The sequence below is a fragment of the Hipposideros armiger genome, unplaced genomic scaffold (assembly GCF_001890085.2).
Source record: "Hipposideros armiger isolate ML-2016 unplaced genomic scaffold, ASM189008v1 scaffold_67, whole genome shotgun sequence".
NCBI classification, from domain to species: domain Eukaryota; kingdom Metazoa; phylum Chordata; class Mammalia; order Chiroptera; family Hipposideridae; genus Hipposideros; species Hipposideros armiger.
The window spans coordinates 2,771,285-2,787,509 of record NW_017731417.1 but is presented as its reverse complement, the minus strand read 5'-3'; the positions used below and the strand labels follow the sequence as shown (position 1 = coordinate 2,787,509).

Below are 16,225 nucleotides of genomic sequence, written 5' to 3'. Positions count from 1 at the left end.
TCTGTGTGGCCAGTCGTGGGCAAACGTAAGTCCCACTTTCAAATCCAGTCATTACTAGGTAGTAAATCTACACTTGGGCAGGTTACATAACTGCTGAACCTCCGTTTCCTTCTCTGTAAAAGGGGTATCATTCCTACCTCCCCGAGTTCATTCATTCAACAATTCCTTATTGGGCAGCTACTATGTGCCAAGCACTGGTCATAGTTAACAATATAAAAACGGTTTCTGCCCTAAAAGAGCTTATGTTAGGGAGGAAAACATGACTAACACAAAAATAAACAACATCAAAAAGCCAAGATACTGCTACAGACATTCCTTACATTTTACAGGTATGAGACAGACTGGTAGGAATGCCTGCCGCAGGGCTCGGGAAGCTCAGAGAGGCGGTGGGGATGGACTCAAGTGAGCAGGTTCGGGGTAAGCTGATGAAGGACAGCTGCTAACTTTTTTTGTGCGCTGACCTCGGGCCAGGCACAATTTGAAGCGCTTTACGGGGTACAAGCTCATTTCATTTTCACAAGTCTACATTAAGCCCCACGACTGTTCCCATTTATGGGGAAACAGCACAGAAAGGTTCAGTGCCTGGCGTAAACGCTCAGCGTGCGCTAGCGATCACTCCTAACAGCCGAGAGCATCCATCTATACGTGGAGAAGCCGGAATAAGAACCAGAGCAGGGGGACCCCTCGCACCCTACTCCCGGCAGGACTCGGGTGCCTGCAGCGCCTGCTGCTCGCGCCTAAGAGGTAGCCGAGGCCCAGGAGGGAACCCTACCTAGTGTCTTTACAAGATGCTCCCCTCCCCTCAGGATCCGCCTTCAGCCCCACCAGGGATTCACGACTTCGCGGGACCCTGCGCACCGCGACCGACCCGGAAGAAGCAGGGTCGCTGGTCTGCTTCACCAGCCACAGCAGCGCGCACACCTGAGAATCCCGGAGTCTGCGGCAGCCCGCGCCTGCGCGCAGTTCAAAGACTCCCGGCCGCGGCGCGCACCTCATGGCCCTGCCCCTTCCCCTTCCCCTTCCGGGACGCCCCGCGCTGGGTCCTAAAGCTGACCATATTAAGAGGAGCCGCCAGGAGCTCTCCCAGGAGGGGGAGGAAAGGAGACCCGGCCGCCTCCAGCTCTCCGCTCACCTCCTGGCCATTTCTACAAAAAGGGAGAGAGGAAAAAGAAGTGTTACCTCCTTTCTCCCTTCATTAATTAGCAAAACTCATTCCATTTACAGGGATTTTCATAGACAGCTTCAGGCTCCCGGGGAATCGATGCTGGGGGGTTTCTTTTAAAGGCAGAGACAGGATCAGCTGAGGTTCGAGGCTGCTGAGAGCTGAGACCTGTGTCCCGAGAGAAGCGGGATTGCCTGGGGCGCACACTGTAAAACCTGCTGTGAAATAAAAGGTTAAATGAGCTCCCATCGGATTCGACCTCGAATGCCTGTGTGTGTGAGTGTGTGTGTGTGTGTGTTAATCTTACTCTTTGCCAGAAGAAGGGTCTAAGATAAACTCCTTTGCAAAACGGAGCTCTCTCCATATTCCTTGCCTTTAGTACGGATGTTTGCTATCGAATTTAGGCTCAGTACTATTTATACTATTTATTCTCGGAGTTTCTTTCATACCAGGCTCCTCTCCCAGAGGATTGAATGAAATAACTGCCGTAAAAGTCCTAAGGACTCAGTTGGTTTACTTTGTGCCAGGCATCATGCTAGGTGTTACCGGAGGGATAAAACAGACTCGGGAGGGTTCGGACCCCAATGGCTTTCTGATCTGTATGTGAATTCTATACTTGGCTCGTTTTGTTTGGTTCCTTTTATGCTTTGTTCACACTCTTTGTGTCTCCAGTAATATCACAGTGCTGTAGATAAAAATTATCAAAAGTAATTTATTGCAAGGTGTGGGGAGAGAAAATGAAAGGAATCACGGAGGACGTATCGCAGCATCACCTAAGTAAGCTGGATTCCCAGCCGCGCCTAAGGAGTTAAGGGGACTAGGCGGGGCGGAGCCCAAGGCTGGGGGCGGGCCTGGGAGCGTCCTCGCCATAGGCTGTTCCAAGGAAACGTTGTTAAACAAAGCCTCTGGGCCAATAGGACTGCGGGATCAACGTCAGTGGCTCTCAGGTCGTCCAATGGGAGAAGACGTTGGAGGTGCCCGGCCAAGTTTAGCTTCCTGAGGCACGGTGAGCGTGGCCGGTGGTCTGCTGCACTTCAGGTCCCTGCCGCTGAGGTCGCGGGTTCCGAAGAATCGACTTGGTTGCCACGTGGCGGTCGCGATGTTTTTCTCCCAGGCTGGGGCCCGACCGCGGACGTGGGAAGCCAGCCCCTCAGAACACAAGAAGTGGGTGGAAGTAGGTGTCCGGAGGGCTGAGTCTCGGATTTTAACTTGACTCGGGGCTCTCACTGTGGTCTCCCCGTCTGGGTCTTACTCAGCCTCGTTGCACAGACAATGACTGGACTGTCCTTCTAAAGTGTCATTGTTAATGACTGAGCCTAGCGCTGCAAGGCTTCTGGCTCCCTGTCCAGTGTTTTGGCTACTTCTAAGTTCTTTCTCCACTCCCCAGCCCCCTTTGCCTAACCTTCCTAATTCTACGACCGAATTTTGTGTAGAATTTAACCCAATGGTTAGAAGGAATTAATTTGCGTCAGTTTAGCGATTAACTCGGTGGAGCTTTTGAGGGGTAAATTTTAGCCCATCAATAATATTTCTTGAGAATTAAAAGTAGGATAATGAAAGTCTAATTTTGATCCCCACTGTTGGGCTGAGTTTTAGATTTTTCAGATTCAAATGTAATATAAACTATTAATAAAACATGGATTCTGTGTTGACTAAAAATATTTTAATGCTCCTCAGGTATTCAAAGCATGTGATGAAGATAAAAAAGGCTATCTAAGCAGAGAGGACTATAAAGTTGCTGTTGTAATGCTGTTTGGGTACAAGCCCTCCAAGGTAGAGCTTTCTTTATGTATTTGGGGATGGGACAGACAATGCAGGGACAATTATGAGTGGATCCTAGATATTTATGAAGTTAATCACTGCCTTATAAACAATTTCAGAGACGTGCCCCGTGCTGAATTTTACTCTTTCATCTTAAGAACCCAACTCCGGGATGAATTAGAAAGCTATCTCATTAGAGCCCACAAAGCCTATCTCACCAGGCTGCTAATAATTATAATAAGAGATGCCGGAGAGGTAGCAAGAGGTAAGGCTGGGAGGGGGTGTTGGTGACAGGAGGAATTCACAGAGGAAGTGCCATGCAGGGTTATTTTTATTTAAAATTTTTTTGCTTCATTTAAATTGTAGAAGTGATAAATGTACATACTCAAAAATTCAAAAAGTGCAGAAAGGTATAAAGTTGAATGTAAACTCCTCTCCCTCCCTACCAGAGCATGAAAGCATGCACCACCACCACCTCCACCACATTAAAAAAAAACCAAACCAGTTGCACAGTATGCCCATTATCCAGTTTCCTGGTTTTGGTCATTTAGATTCTTTCCCTTATTGTTTGTTCCTAAAACATTGCTGCAATAAGCATGCTTTTATATATGTATCATTGTGGATGTATATTTGTGGAATAAATTCCTAAAAGTACAATTCCTAGGTACATTTGAAATTTTGTTGGATATTGCTCTCCAGGAAAGGTTGCATTAATTCACTAATAATGAGAGCTAAACTGAGCTTTGAGGAACCTCCTACTTTGGTAGGACAAGTTTCCTGTCATCCCCGTCTTTGTGCTGCTCCCCTTGCCTGTTACTTCACATTCTAGAAACGGATCCCTTTTGTTAAGCTGCTGAACTGGAATGAATCAGAGGCAAGATCTTGTTCAGGCTTAAGAGATTCATCTGTAGTCATGGAGCAGAGAGAGCACTCAGGGCTTTGCCTGCAATGCCCTGCCTCATGCCCTCATTAGAGCAAACAGCTGGCCATCACTTTGGCTCGTTGTTCAGGAGTGGCCTCGATCTGTCAGATGGCAAGCCCAGTGAAGCCAGGGACTACGTGATGTCGCACTTCTCCTTTGTTATACTTAAATGCATCACAAAGTCACGGTAAATATGGTCTGTTGACATAAATAGGTCCCATGAACACCTATTGGTGGGTTCAGAGTGGTTCGACTCAAATACTAAGGGATGTTAGTTACTGAGAGGCTGATTGTGGAGCTCAGAGGAGTAGTTAGGCCGGCTCCCAGAAATGGCAGCTCTCTTGTTAACATGCAATCATTTCAGCTGAAATTCCAAAGCAGGTCAGCGAAGCTGACTCGGCCTTTGAAGCACCCTGTTAACCTGGGTTCAGCTGGAAAGATATCTGGTCTCCTGCCTTTATCACCCTTAAGTCTACTTAGTTGGTTTTAATTTTAGAATATAAGTGAGGAATTTAATGACAGATACAGTGATGTGGTAACTTACGTGTGCATAGTCCATTAAATTTAACAGATTTCTACTTTTATTTTCATACTTGGTTGAGGTTTTGGATTTTAGTTTTTAATCAAATGAAATGTTTATTGACTACAAACCACTGAGCAGTAAAGTACTTACACAGCAAATCACATACACTTAACAGTCGTTTGTACAATGAACTTAAATGTGTAACACTTAATGTGTACCCTTTTCACAGCATGTAAAATGTGGAATTTAACAGATTTTTACTTATATATTAGGTTGAGGTTTGGGGTTTTATTTTTGAATATTGCTTTTGAGCAAATTAAATATTTACTGAATGCAGGTCATGAAGCAGTGAAGCACTCGTAATAAATCACTTATACACTCATGCAGTTGTTGACACAATGAAATGTATTAAGTAAAGGCTCCTATTTAATAAAAAGACCACTTTCTCGTTGCTAGAGATATAAAGATGAAGGAAGCATAGACCCTACTTTGAAGCAGTTCACAGTTTAGTGTAAAGAGACTTAGAAAACTCTGTGATAAACACTAAGATAGAGAAAAACAGAAAGGACAAAAGTGAGGGGGACAATGAGGCGGGTTAGCGTCTAATGATAACTGTTCTATGGTCTGGGCGTCATTTAGGCTAAAGGAGCTAGACTCCAGATAGGATGAGTCTGGGAGTGCTTTGTGGCGGTGGAAGTTACGCCTTGGTGACTGATTTAGTGTGGTGGCGGTAAGAGCAGTGTGACACCAGGACTGAAGCAACAGCGATACCGCCAAGGGGAAAGTCAATGAGTTGCGATGGGGGCACGTTAAGTTTGAGGAGGCTATGAGCACACCAAGTGCATTCACTCGTTAAATTCTGTGCTGGTGTCCAGGTTATGGTGGTAAAGACCTGCTCCCAGAGTGTGCTGCCTCTCTTAGGTACAGGAATCTGAAAATGGGTGGACAGGGGAGGGCCGGAGACAGACTGGGGACTCCTCCGGTGGAAGCTCAAAACGGGGGACTGGATGGCATTGCCCAAGAAGAGTGCAGAGTGTGAAGGGCAGTAGCCTGAGGGTGGAACATTGGGGAGGACCAGCATTTAGAGGCAGGCAGGACTCCATGAAGAAGATGCGGTGGGAACCAGCTGGGGGAGGCAAGAGGAACCAGGAATGCCGGGCAGGTGGAGACACTCTGTCAGGTGCTGCAGAGGTTCTAATTCCATAATGTTTATAATGCCCTTGTAACAATACGGAAATGCATGTATTTTAATATTTAGTGAAGGCAGGACCCCCAACTTCATATACAGTCTGTTCTCAAATATGTTTAAAATGCACAGGGGAGGAAAATAGCTAGGCAGGCCCAAATGTTAACAATGGTTTTCATTGAAGGCTGGTTTAAAATTTTTTCTTCTTCATAATTTAAAAATATTTTTTTGTGTTTTCTGCATCATGTTACTTTTACAATCAAGAAAAAAAAGAAGCCATAGAGTCCATTTCTGTATTTGTCTAAAATGGAAAGTTTACCTTTTAAGTTATGTTACACATGTGACAGCCTTGTTGGTTTTACTTGCTTAATGTTTTGGTCAATGCAGTAGTTTTTGGGGTCATTAAGAGTCTGTTACGGATTTGCTTCTGGTATCTTATAGATATTGATGGAAGAGTAAAATGAATATTATCACTGTCCTGTGACATGACTTGTCTACTCGGCTCAACAAAGTTGGTTTCTCATAAAACACATCCCTCCCCACACCCCAGGAATTAAGAATGTGCACTGTGAAAATATTTGATGAAATCATATGTCCTATTTTTCTTTCTTCTTTCTAGATAGAAGCTGATTCTGTGATGTCTTCCGTAAATCCCAGCACTTCCGGTAATTAATAAAGTTAATATTAATTTTTAGTACCCTTGTTTAGACATTCATAAAACTAAAATTAAGAGCATATAGACTATAAAGCATTGTGTATAAGCGCATCTTTGTTTTGTTCTGTTTCAAAGAAAGAAGTTTTGGTTCTTTTAGTTTTGATTAATTCATATACTCATAAGTATATATTATAGGAAAATTTGAAACTATTGAAAAACATAAAGAAAAAAATTGTCGCTTATAATCTCAACATCCAATGAATGACCTGGGTTTTCCAACTTGAGTAGCTGAACGGGCAAAAGCAGCACTTCCTGAAATGGGAGGATGGGAGAGTTTTGGCTTAGGAGGAGAGCAAGAGTTCAATTTTGAATATGTTAAGTTTGAGAAGATTTGAGCAATGAGGTCAAGGCAGTCGGGCTGTATGAATAGTGAATTCAGAGAAATTCTGGGCTGAAGAAATAAATTTGTGAGTCATCAGCGCTTAGATGGTGTTTGAAGCCATGGGAATGGATGAGACCACCTAGCAAGACAGAATGGACTGGGAACCTTAGGAACTGTACCTTTAGAAATCAGGTAGAGGATGAGGAAATGGAAAAGGAGACTTATCTGAGGGGCAGGAGGAAAACCAAGAGTTTTGAGTCAAAAGCCAAGAGAAGTGGATATTTCAAGGAAGAGGTTGTGGTCAATGCTATCAGATAGGCTGTGGAGAAGTCAAGTAGCATAAGAACCGAAGCAGATCCATTGGTGTTCACAATCTTGGGGTGTTTGGTGACCTTAGCAGGAGCAGTTTCAGTGTGGTGATGGCTGAGGCCATGCTGGAATGGATTGAAGCTAGATGGCAAGTGAGAACGTGGGCCAACATGAGTATGTGAGTAGATAAGTCTTTCAGAAGGACCAGAGTGGCGGTTAGCTTTTCTATTTTTATTTTTGGAACATGAAGATGTATCTCAGTTTAGCAGAATGATCTAGTAAAGAGGGAAAAGAAAGATGACAGAGAGAGAGAGATGACTACCTGTTTGAGGAGGCAGCGTCCAGAGCATGCTGGTTTGGCTTTTTAAAAATTACTTTTTTTTTTTTAGAAATAATGTAAAATAGTACAGAGAATAGCTGTAGACCCTTTACCCAGATTCACTTATTAACATTTTACCCCGTTTGCCTTCTCACTTGTGCTTTGTATCAACACCCCTCCTCTTGCCACACTGTACATAGCCACAGCACACTTACCAACTTCATAAATTTATACTGATACAGTATTTTAATCTGACTTCCCATCTATTTTCCATTATTGTCACTTGATCTAATAATATCCTTAGCAGCATCTTTTCTTGTTTATTACAGGAATTTTTCTTTGATGTTGTGTCTCTTTAGCCCCTTTTCATCTGGAATATTTCTGTAGACTTTTTTTGCCTTTTTATAACATTGATATTTTGGGGGAAATGGCCCACCCCTCACTGCTTAGTTTTGTTTTCTTTAAGAGCAATCCTCATGTTGAGCCTGCCTGATGTTTCTCTAATTCGTTTGAAGTTCAGCATTCTCAGCCACGATACTATTTATGTGCTGTGCCGTTCTCAAGGTGCCACATCTGGAGGCACACAATGTCTGTCTGTCTCTCCTAGATAATTTTTATCACTGGTCGAGATGTCCAGTTTCTCCATTTTATTATTTCTTTTTATGTTTTCTTCCTTGTGACTAATAAGTAGTCTGTGGAAGGACACATTTAAGACATTGCAAATATTCTGCTTCTCACCCCAGTTTCCCCCTAGATTTGGTATCCGTTTATGAGTCTCGTTTGATCCAGTTTTTGCCATAATGGTTACAAAGTAATGATTTTCTAATCCCAGTACTTCTTTCAGTTAGCTGTTGGTATTTATTTTACCATAATCAAGAGACCTCCCTTATTCCTTATCTATCTACCTTATCAGTATGGACCCATTAATGTGTATGTTTTTAATGACTTGTAATCTTTTACTGTACTTAATTATTTTAATGTTCAACTTGACCCAGGTTTGGCCATTGAGCGCCTTCTCAAGCTGGCTCCTCTGTGCTTTTGACTGGTTTGACTTTTTCTGTAAAACTATTTATAAATGTTCAATTTACAAAAGAGTTTACTGGTTTGTTTTTCTGTATACGAAGTTTGGTATCACATATGAAACATGAATTTTAGAACAATATTATTGCTAGCAGAACATGTTGTTTGCATCCTCTTTACCTTGATGGGTTATTCAAATATTGTTTCTTTGATGTTCAATTAGTTGTAACTTCTTGGTCAGCCTTCCCTACATTTTTTTTTTTGGGGTTTCTACGTGAATATTCTAATCTACAAAGATTTCTGTCTTTTGGACATTTCCCACGTTTTTTGTATTGATGTGGTTTCTCCCCTGTAGGAGTCCCCTGAGAGCCAGGGAGTGATTTTGTCTAGATGAAGGTCTTTCCCCACTCATTCTATTTATATAGCGTCTCCGTTTTGTGACTTTACTGATATAGCAATTGTGACTGTTGCTGAAGGCACTCTCACATTCATTATTTTAATAGATTTTCTCCCGTCTGTATAAGCTCTGATTCTGGTTTGACTTCACACAGGTTTTCTTTTCTTACCCAGCTCTTTGATGTACAGAGAGATGTTACTTTGGAAGAAAGATTTCCCACGTTATTTACAGGTGTAGTAACTTCTCTGATGTCATTCATATAATGCCTGCAAGACCAGTTTGGATGCTGGGATGGTGTTGATTTCCAGCAGAGCTTTTCCCCACATTCAATATCATAAATTCCTCCCACCTCCCCCATGTATTAATGTATTATCTCACGTTTAGTAAGATCTGACTTCATAAAAAGGTTTTTCCACGTGTGTTCCATTCAGATGGGTTTTCTCCTCTATGGTTCATTTGATACACAGTGACAGATGAGTTCTGGCAGCAGGTTTTCCCCCCTTCTCCCCGACTGCTCTGATAAAGTGAGGCCTGACTGGTGGCAAAAGGATGGTCCAAATGTCCCTTGTTACTTTCCTCCCGTATGTTTTCTTATTTCTGATGTTTGAGAGAGGATTGGCTTGTGGCTTAAGATATGTTCATGAAATTTATAAAATTTCATCTCCTTTATGAGTTCTCTAATTCTTGAATTTTGACTGATGCAGAAATACTTCTCATATTTGTTGCTTCCACTTGATGTGGGTACCAACGTACATTGGAGCTTTAGCTTTTGGACAAGAGTTCCTCTATGTTCACGTGGCCCGTCCCATGCCTGAATTCTCTCAGACATAATGAAGACGGCCTTATTAGGGAACAGTTTTTCTCAAATTCATTATGGCCTAAGGATTGCTTCCAAACTGCAGTTTTTTTGATACTGAAAGTTGTCTTCCCTATGAGGGCTTTCCGTCTCTGATGATATACCCCCAGACCTGCTCCCGTATGCATTTCCTTGCAATTAATAGCAAGGATATTACATCTCCTCTTGCATCCACTTCTCAATCAAATCATTAGGATGCTTCCTCTCACAGCATCTTTTCCTAATAATTAATTTTAAAATATATTTCAAAAGGTTACAAAGTAAATTAAGTCACCTGAGAAATTCAGGGGAAGATTGTGTTGGAGGAATGAGATCAAACTGTAGGTGTTTAGCACCTTGCTCCCAAATTACTGTGAAAGGACTCTCTTCAGTCAACAGCCTCCAGTCCTTTATCTTCCTCTCCTGGTCTTGATACCAATGTCAAGTTAATTTTCTCAAAGCATCTTTTCATGATTTAAAGGAATACACTTATATCCAGGGTACTCACTCTCTAACTAGCTTCAATTTGTGTTCACTTGAAAGGAGAGACTCCAGACCACAAACATCCAAGAGAAAGAGTAAAATAGCCATCCTAGCAAGAAATTGCTGCTGAACTCTGAGTACCGCTAACATAATTTTTTGCTACTAGAACTTTTCAATACTAAACCAATTTCAGAACATCAGCTCCCTCTTATCTCCTTTTCAGTGACATAAGTCATATTCATACGTTCTTCTTGCAGGGAGAGGGTTTCTGCACAGATTAAATGTTTTTTTCCCATATGTATTCTCTCCCTTCTTAACGTTTGATCTTGAAGAAGAACTGAAATGTTGGCCTTGGCTTTCTAATTGCTACTTATTCAGGTAATCAACTTTTCAAAGGTCTTCTGGGTAGCTGTGACTTGGGAATTCTCCTGCTAGCTGTAGCTCTAGCATCCAAAGCCGTGCCAGGTCTCCAGCGTGCCAGGATTCTTTGTATGGTGCCCAATTTCCTCCCAGCTTCCTGGGTGAAGTCCATACTCGCATCCTGGATTGACCCTGACTCGGCAGAGTCCTGATGATGCGCACACTTCACACGGCACCTAAACCTGGATGTCCAGATCCTCATTCCCAAGAGCTTCTCGTCTCTCTAAAAGTGGGTCGTTTCTGTAGAGGTTCCTTGTGAGCATTGAGTGAAAAGTTCAGTCGAAGCTGTTAGAAATAAGAGTGAAATGTCTCAAGGAAAGTCACACTGGGAGAATTTGAGGGCAACCAGAATGAGTAGCAAAAAGGTGCTAATAACCTTTGTATAGGTTCCTATGATCTAACAAGTGAGTATTAGCAAAAACTATTGAGGCACCTGGAGATAGGAATTATATTTGTGGGAGAAAAAACAAACCCCTGGTTTAAGGAAGCGGTTTAAGGAAGTTGGGGTTGGTTTCAATAGCCACTATTGCTACCTCCTTTATAGGGTTTGATTTCATTACAGCCCTTGTCCTCCGTGATAAATTTTATACCTTCTCTAAATGCAGAGAATGAAAGAAGTTTGCAAGGAGAAGAGACCTAGAAGCTTAGGCTGAGTAATTTGCCAAAGCTAGTAAGTAGCAGACCATAGTGGTCTGACCTCCAAGCTTACCCCCTCAACCTTTCAATAAACCCTTCCCTTGATTTTAATAGTGCCGTGGGTCTTATTAGTCACTGGGACAGAGCTGAGGCCCTCGTCCATTCCCCTAGGAACTTAATTAGTGAGTTGATGTCAGGAGTGGGTCGTTACCCAAAAGGCAGGTTCTGTGACTTGCCAGAGGTTGATGTCAAATTTGGTTGAGTGCTACCTAATGTTCACAGCAAACAGGGAATCACAACCAACAACAGTGATCAGCGTCCATACAATAGAAATTCCTTTTCTAGAGAGACACAGTTTTGCGTGACATGGGATAGCTCTTCCACAGTGTCTCATAGAGGGCAGACTGATGAGTGACGTTGATACCCACAAACTGTTAAATAAATACATTAGTGAATGTTGTAAGGTAGTTCTTACACTTTCTTCAGCGTAGGCCAGTGTTTAACGCCATCCGTGTCTGGGCGATTCCATGAAGGGCAAAGACCGTGTGTGATCACAGATGATTGACTTCATCATGGGATAAATTGTAGAGCATTTTATAGGGATCACAGCAGCTGAGAACTGCGTGAATGTGGCCCCACTGAATCCCCCCACAGCTGTCGGTGTGTTTTTAGCCCAGATCCATGTAAAATGTGCCTAAGGGGAAAACCAGCACAAAGTACATCAGAATTTTCTTTTAACTGGGTGATTAAAAGGAGTTTTCCCTTTTCCCATTTCTGTTTCCTTATTGCCCTTTTAGAACACTGAACATATTTTACTTTCATGCTTAAAAAAGAAAAAGCTTCCTAGGAACTTTTAACCTTTAACTTTGAATGATGGGAAAATCAAAGAGATTGATTTATCATAAATGTGATTATGGACTGTTTGGCTCTGTCATGCTGTCCAGTGTCAGTTCAATTGAAAAGTAATTTATGGAGGCTGAGGTTAGTGGCCAGCTGGCTTGTATGCTTTTAGTTATTACTTTCTTGCCTGACTTGTTTTGAACCAGTTGACTATTATATACTTTCCCTGAATTTAAATTTTCATTTTCTAGTCTTTCAAGTTCTGTGTAAACACCATTTGTTGTTGTGTATATTTTGTTGTTTTGGGCTGCTGCCTAAGTAACTAAGACCACAGTACAGCAAAGTTTTGTTTGTTGGACTTTAGATTTCAATTGATCTCGTAGTTCTTTTCTATAATCAGGAAACTGTATACACATTGAGGTTACTTACCTGTTCTTGAAACTGTAACCCTAGGACCATTTTGTGGTATTACCCAGATAGTCACCCCTAAATTTATTTATTTACCCATTTAGAGGATGCTGAATATGTTTCATTGTAGGAATAGGAAAGAATTAAGAAATGCAGACACTGACCTAAAGACTTTTTTTTTTTTAATATGGAATAAAAAAGATGAAAGACATATTGTCACTTCTTTTATGGCCAGCTGTCACATGGATACTACAGACAAGAAAACCTATAGGAGTTCAATAGAGGCCGGCACTTCCTGCACATGCGTGGGCCGGAGCAGGATGTGGAAGGATGAGTGAAATGTGAAAAGGTGGAGTAGCGAGCAGAGACCAGAGTGAATGAATGAGTGCAGTGCAACGCAAGCTCTGAGCTTGTCCTCCAGCTCCTGGGGCTCTCTGCTCTGCCCGCGCCAGTGCCGATGCAGATCTCAGCTTGAATTTAGACTTAACCCGCACTTTCCAATCTCATAGAAACGTTGCATGCCATGTAGACTTTGCTGAGGCATTTAGTTAAGTACAGAGAAGGGGCTTTATCACTCACTCTCCACAGCCAGCAATCAAAAAGGCTAGACTAGGGCTTCCTTTTCTGGAGGGGCTCTTTCTGCATGCCACCCCTGCAGAGTTTCTCTCACAGAACCCCTTCCCCCAGATGTCCGGTGGGTGTCTGCCCTCAGTGGCTGAAATTTCTCCCCCCAGATCCCTGTCCCTCATTTTGCAGTGACCCCTCTTCCGTGCCCCACCTCAGATTTGCATACCCACAGCTGTCGGCTGTCATACTGTTACTCATGAGTCTGAGCATACACAGAATCTACCTTCCTGGGAATATTTTTACCTCCCGAACCAGCTAGGAGTGGAGCGCCTACCTACACACAAATTGTGTTCAGCAGAGTCAGCTGCCCTGATGGAAGCTGAGAGTTGGGAAGAGAGGGTTGAGGACCCACCAGTTTGCCTAGAAGGAATACTGAAGCTCGAAATTCCAGAATATGGTATCAGGACTGTGTGCTGTTAACACTGAGGAACCTTGGAAGGTTTATGAGCAGGAGATGTACATAATAAAAAGGGTAACAATTCCTGTCCATTTCTTACAGAAATAGGTTTTATTGGTTTAGATTTCTGTATTCCGCTCTAACTTCTTTTACTCTTCCTTTTCATTTCCTTCCCAATGATATAGTAAAACTTGATTTCTTCCATGAAGGAAGATTCTTTTCTCTGTTCCCCTACTCTTATGTAAGAAAGCTGAAAGAAAATATTAGTCCTCTGAATTTACTTATCCATCTCACTGTGATGACTCACGGTCATCAATTCCACTTTTCCCTTCTGTCCTTACAGTATTTTTATGTGAACACATTTTATCCTTTTTTTTTTTTCTCATGGCCTCCAGAAGACATAATCTGAATTTTATTTCTCAAACTAGAGAAGGCTTGCATTATACCTTTTAAAAGGTCACTTAATCCTTTTAAACCCTCATTTTTAGGCATTTTTCAAACCCTAGAAAAATTAGTATGTGGCACAATGAACGCGAACCCTCCCTTTTGTACTAAATCTAGGACCAGACTTGCAGTCTAAATAATTTGGCATTTTTATTATTTTCTGCTTCACTCTCCCCAGGTTTATTGCAGTTTCTAATTTAAGCTCACTGTGATAGCCGGAAACAAGACTAGTCCTTCATTTTCAAGAGGGTTTCTCTGTGTGCACTGACCCTGAAGCTTAGAAGTGTGAACCACCAAAAAATATATACATAATGAAACTTCAAAGAAAATATTTATATAGTTTTATTGGACTTTTTGAATATATCCACCCATGTAGTGAAAGATGATTATCCTCCTAGGAAACTGCTTAAAAACAAAAAAAAATAGAAAAGATAACATTCCTAGTATGTCTCTCCATGTGACATATCTATGTCACATGAGTTAAGTAGTTTGGAAAGTGAAATACATGTTTGAAAAAATTCATTATCGAACGTGAAAAGGGTCCATTTTGCCAAGAGTGGATTATAAAATGGAAGGAAATGTTTCCAATGGTATGGAAAGTGCATAGACTTGGAGAGTCTAGAAGGATTTGTAAAAATCATCGATCCTCATGGTCTTTAAGGCATGACCCTCCGTCCTAGGTCCTGTGGGGGCACCTCCAGGAGCACTGCTGGCCAGGGAATGGTGGGGAGCCCACCTCTCTCCAAATCGAATAGTTCTGCCTCATCTCCTCTACGCATTAGGCTTTCCTACAGCTAAGAAAAAAAGTCTGCAAACTACTGACAGCCCAACTCCCCAGGCAGTTTCTGAACATCTTCCTGAGACAGATGAATAACACGCTCAGATAAGCACGCAGGTCTGCGTGGTTCCTGATGTTTTGTGATCCTCATCAGTAAAGTGGGTTTAGCGGAACAGTACATAGAAGACCCACTATTGTATTGGAAATTAGAACGTTCTGAACATATTCTTTCCCTCCAGGGATAGACACAGTGCACATCTCATTGGGTAGCAAATCTGATGGCAACAGAATTGTCATATTTTGCCGTGTGTAATGCGCTCCTGTGTATAATGCACAGCCACGTTTTTGGCCCAAGCTTTCAGGGGTGAAAACTTTGAATTTTTTAATTCAGATTTTTATTTGTTTACATTCAGGTGCTTGTTTTTTGTATTATAGAGGAATTTTAGCGTTTATTTTTTAACATATTATGGTGCAAGAAATTTTATGTAACAAATAATTACAAAACAACAGATACAAGAAATTTTATGTACTGGTAACAAATTTACAATATGTACACATCATAGATCTCTTCGTTGTTGCAAGTTCGTTGTAAGTTCAACAAAACCGATTATCGTATTCCAGGGTATTATTTTGCATACAGATATTGTTACTGATTTCTAGAGTTACACTTTTAACTCATAAGCATAAGTAAAAGAATTAAAAACGTTTATATAGATACGGAATTAGTACTCCCTGTGTATAATGCGCATCCTTATTTTTCCCTCACAAATTTGGGGGAAAAAGTGTGCATTATACATGGCAAAATACGGTATTGAAAGTTTTCATGAAGTGGTAATTTTAGGTTTGAATATTGTGACAGCAGGTGGAGCTAGCAGGAGGACCTCTATTTCTAGGCCGTTTAAAGAGAAGCAAGATACAGAAAACTTACATCATGCATTTACATTTCAGAGCTTCAGGAATCACAGGCCATGATGCATTGGCTTTGAAACTTGACCACACTGCTCCAATGTGAGAGCCCAGCTGCATGAAAACCTCTCTGTCCTCTTTAGAGAAGGACCTTGATGTCTTGCTGTGGAAGATTAGAACAAGTTAAGGGCATGTGGGGTAGGGGGACAGCAGGGATGTGTTTACATGGCTTAATATTACTTAATGACCTTTAGAATATTGACTTCAAAAACTAAGGTGTATGCTCCTCTGGGAAAATAATGTTAAAGAACTTGATTACATGTACACAGTTATGTGTGTTACTAGATTGTTTCTCTTTTTAAGTGGTGATAAACAGTTGAAATCCATGTTTATTTTCACCCAGGAAAAAACAAAAAATATTTGCTTTTTATCCCACAAGATTATGAAATAAAGACATGACGACTTCATAGCTCCAAATACCAATGAGTTTTCTGAATATGTAATTTATAAGATATCACAAGTCATGTACTTTTTATCTTGTGACTCACACATGGAACCGTGGAATTGTGCTTTTTTTTCTTACCATTTCCCTAAATCAGATGCAATGATAAGTAAAGAGAAACTGTTATCCATGCTTTTCCTTTACCTCTGTTTTTTGTTTGTTTTTTACTATATCATATGTAATTGAGGTTTCTGAAATGATTTATTTTGCTGGCTATGTGAATAAAAAGTGACCTACTTTTTGGCAGTGCCACATTTTGCTGTGTATAATGTGCACTTTTTGGCCCAAATTTGTGAGGGAAAAATAAGGATGC

General features: G+C 41.5%; 2 protein-coding genes across 4 annotated transcripts in view; one reads left to right on the top strand and one right to left on the bottom strand.

Annotated features, from left to right (window-relative positions):
• TDP1 (tyrosyl-DNA phosphodiesterase 1) overlaps positions 1-967 on the bottom strand; it is an 82,274-nt gene extending 81,307 nt beyond the window's left edge. The window contains exon 1 of one of the 3 annotated variants that reach the window (XM_019642285.1): positions 773-967. The gene's annotated coding sequence lies outside the window, so the exon portion shown is untranslated. The remainder of the gene's footprint in view (positions 1-772) is intronic. The other 2 variants (XM_019642286.1, XM_019642287.1) reach the window with 2 other exon arrangements.
• A 1,168-nt stretch (positions 968-2,135) lies between these two features.
• On the top strand, positions 2,136-16,206 carry EFCAB11 (EF-hand calcium binding domain 11). The gene is made up of 4 exons (XM_019642289.1): positions 2,136-2,336; positions 2,840-2,935; positions 6,174-6,219; positions 15,453-16,206. Exons 1-4 carry the CDS (start codon positions 2,262-2,264, stop codon positions 15,488-15,490), a joined length of 255 nt encoding a protein of 84 aa, XP_019497834.1. The 5' UTR covers positions 2,136-2,261; the 3' UTR covers positions 15,491-16,206.
• The last annotated feature ends 19 nt before the right edge of the window (positions 16,207-16,225 follow it).

Excerpts from the sequence above, each read along its gene's own strand:
- EFCAB11 (XM_019642289.1), top strand. The coding sequence starts at position 2,262 with ATGTTTTTCTCCCAGGCTGGGGCCCGACCGCGGACGTGGGAAGCCAGC. Across the intron at positions 2,936-6,173 it reads TTGGGTACAAGCCCTCCAAG|ATAGAAGCTGATTCTGTGAT; the intron begins GTAGAGCTTTCT and ends TCTTCTTTCTAG. Across the intron at positions 6,220-15,452 it reads CGTAAATCCCAGCACTTCCG|AGCTTCAGGAATCACAGGCC; the intron begins GTAATTAATAAA and ends TTTACATTTCAG.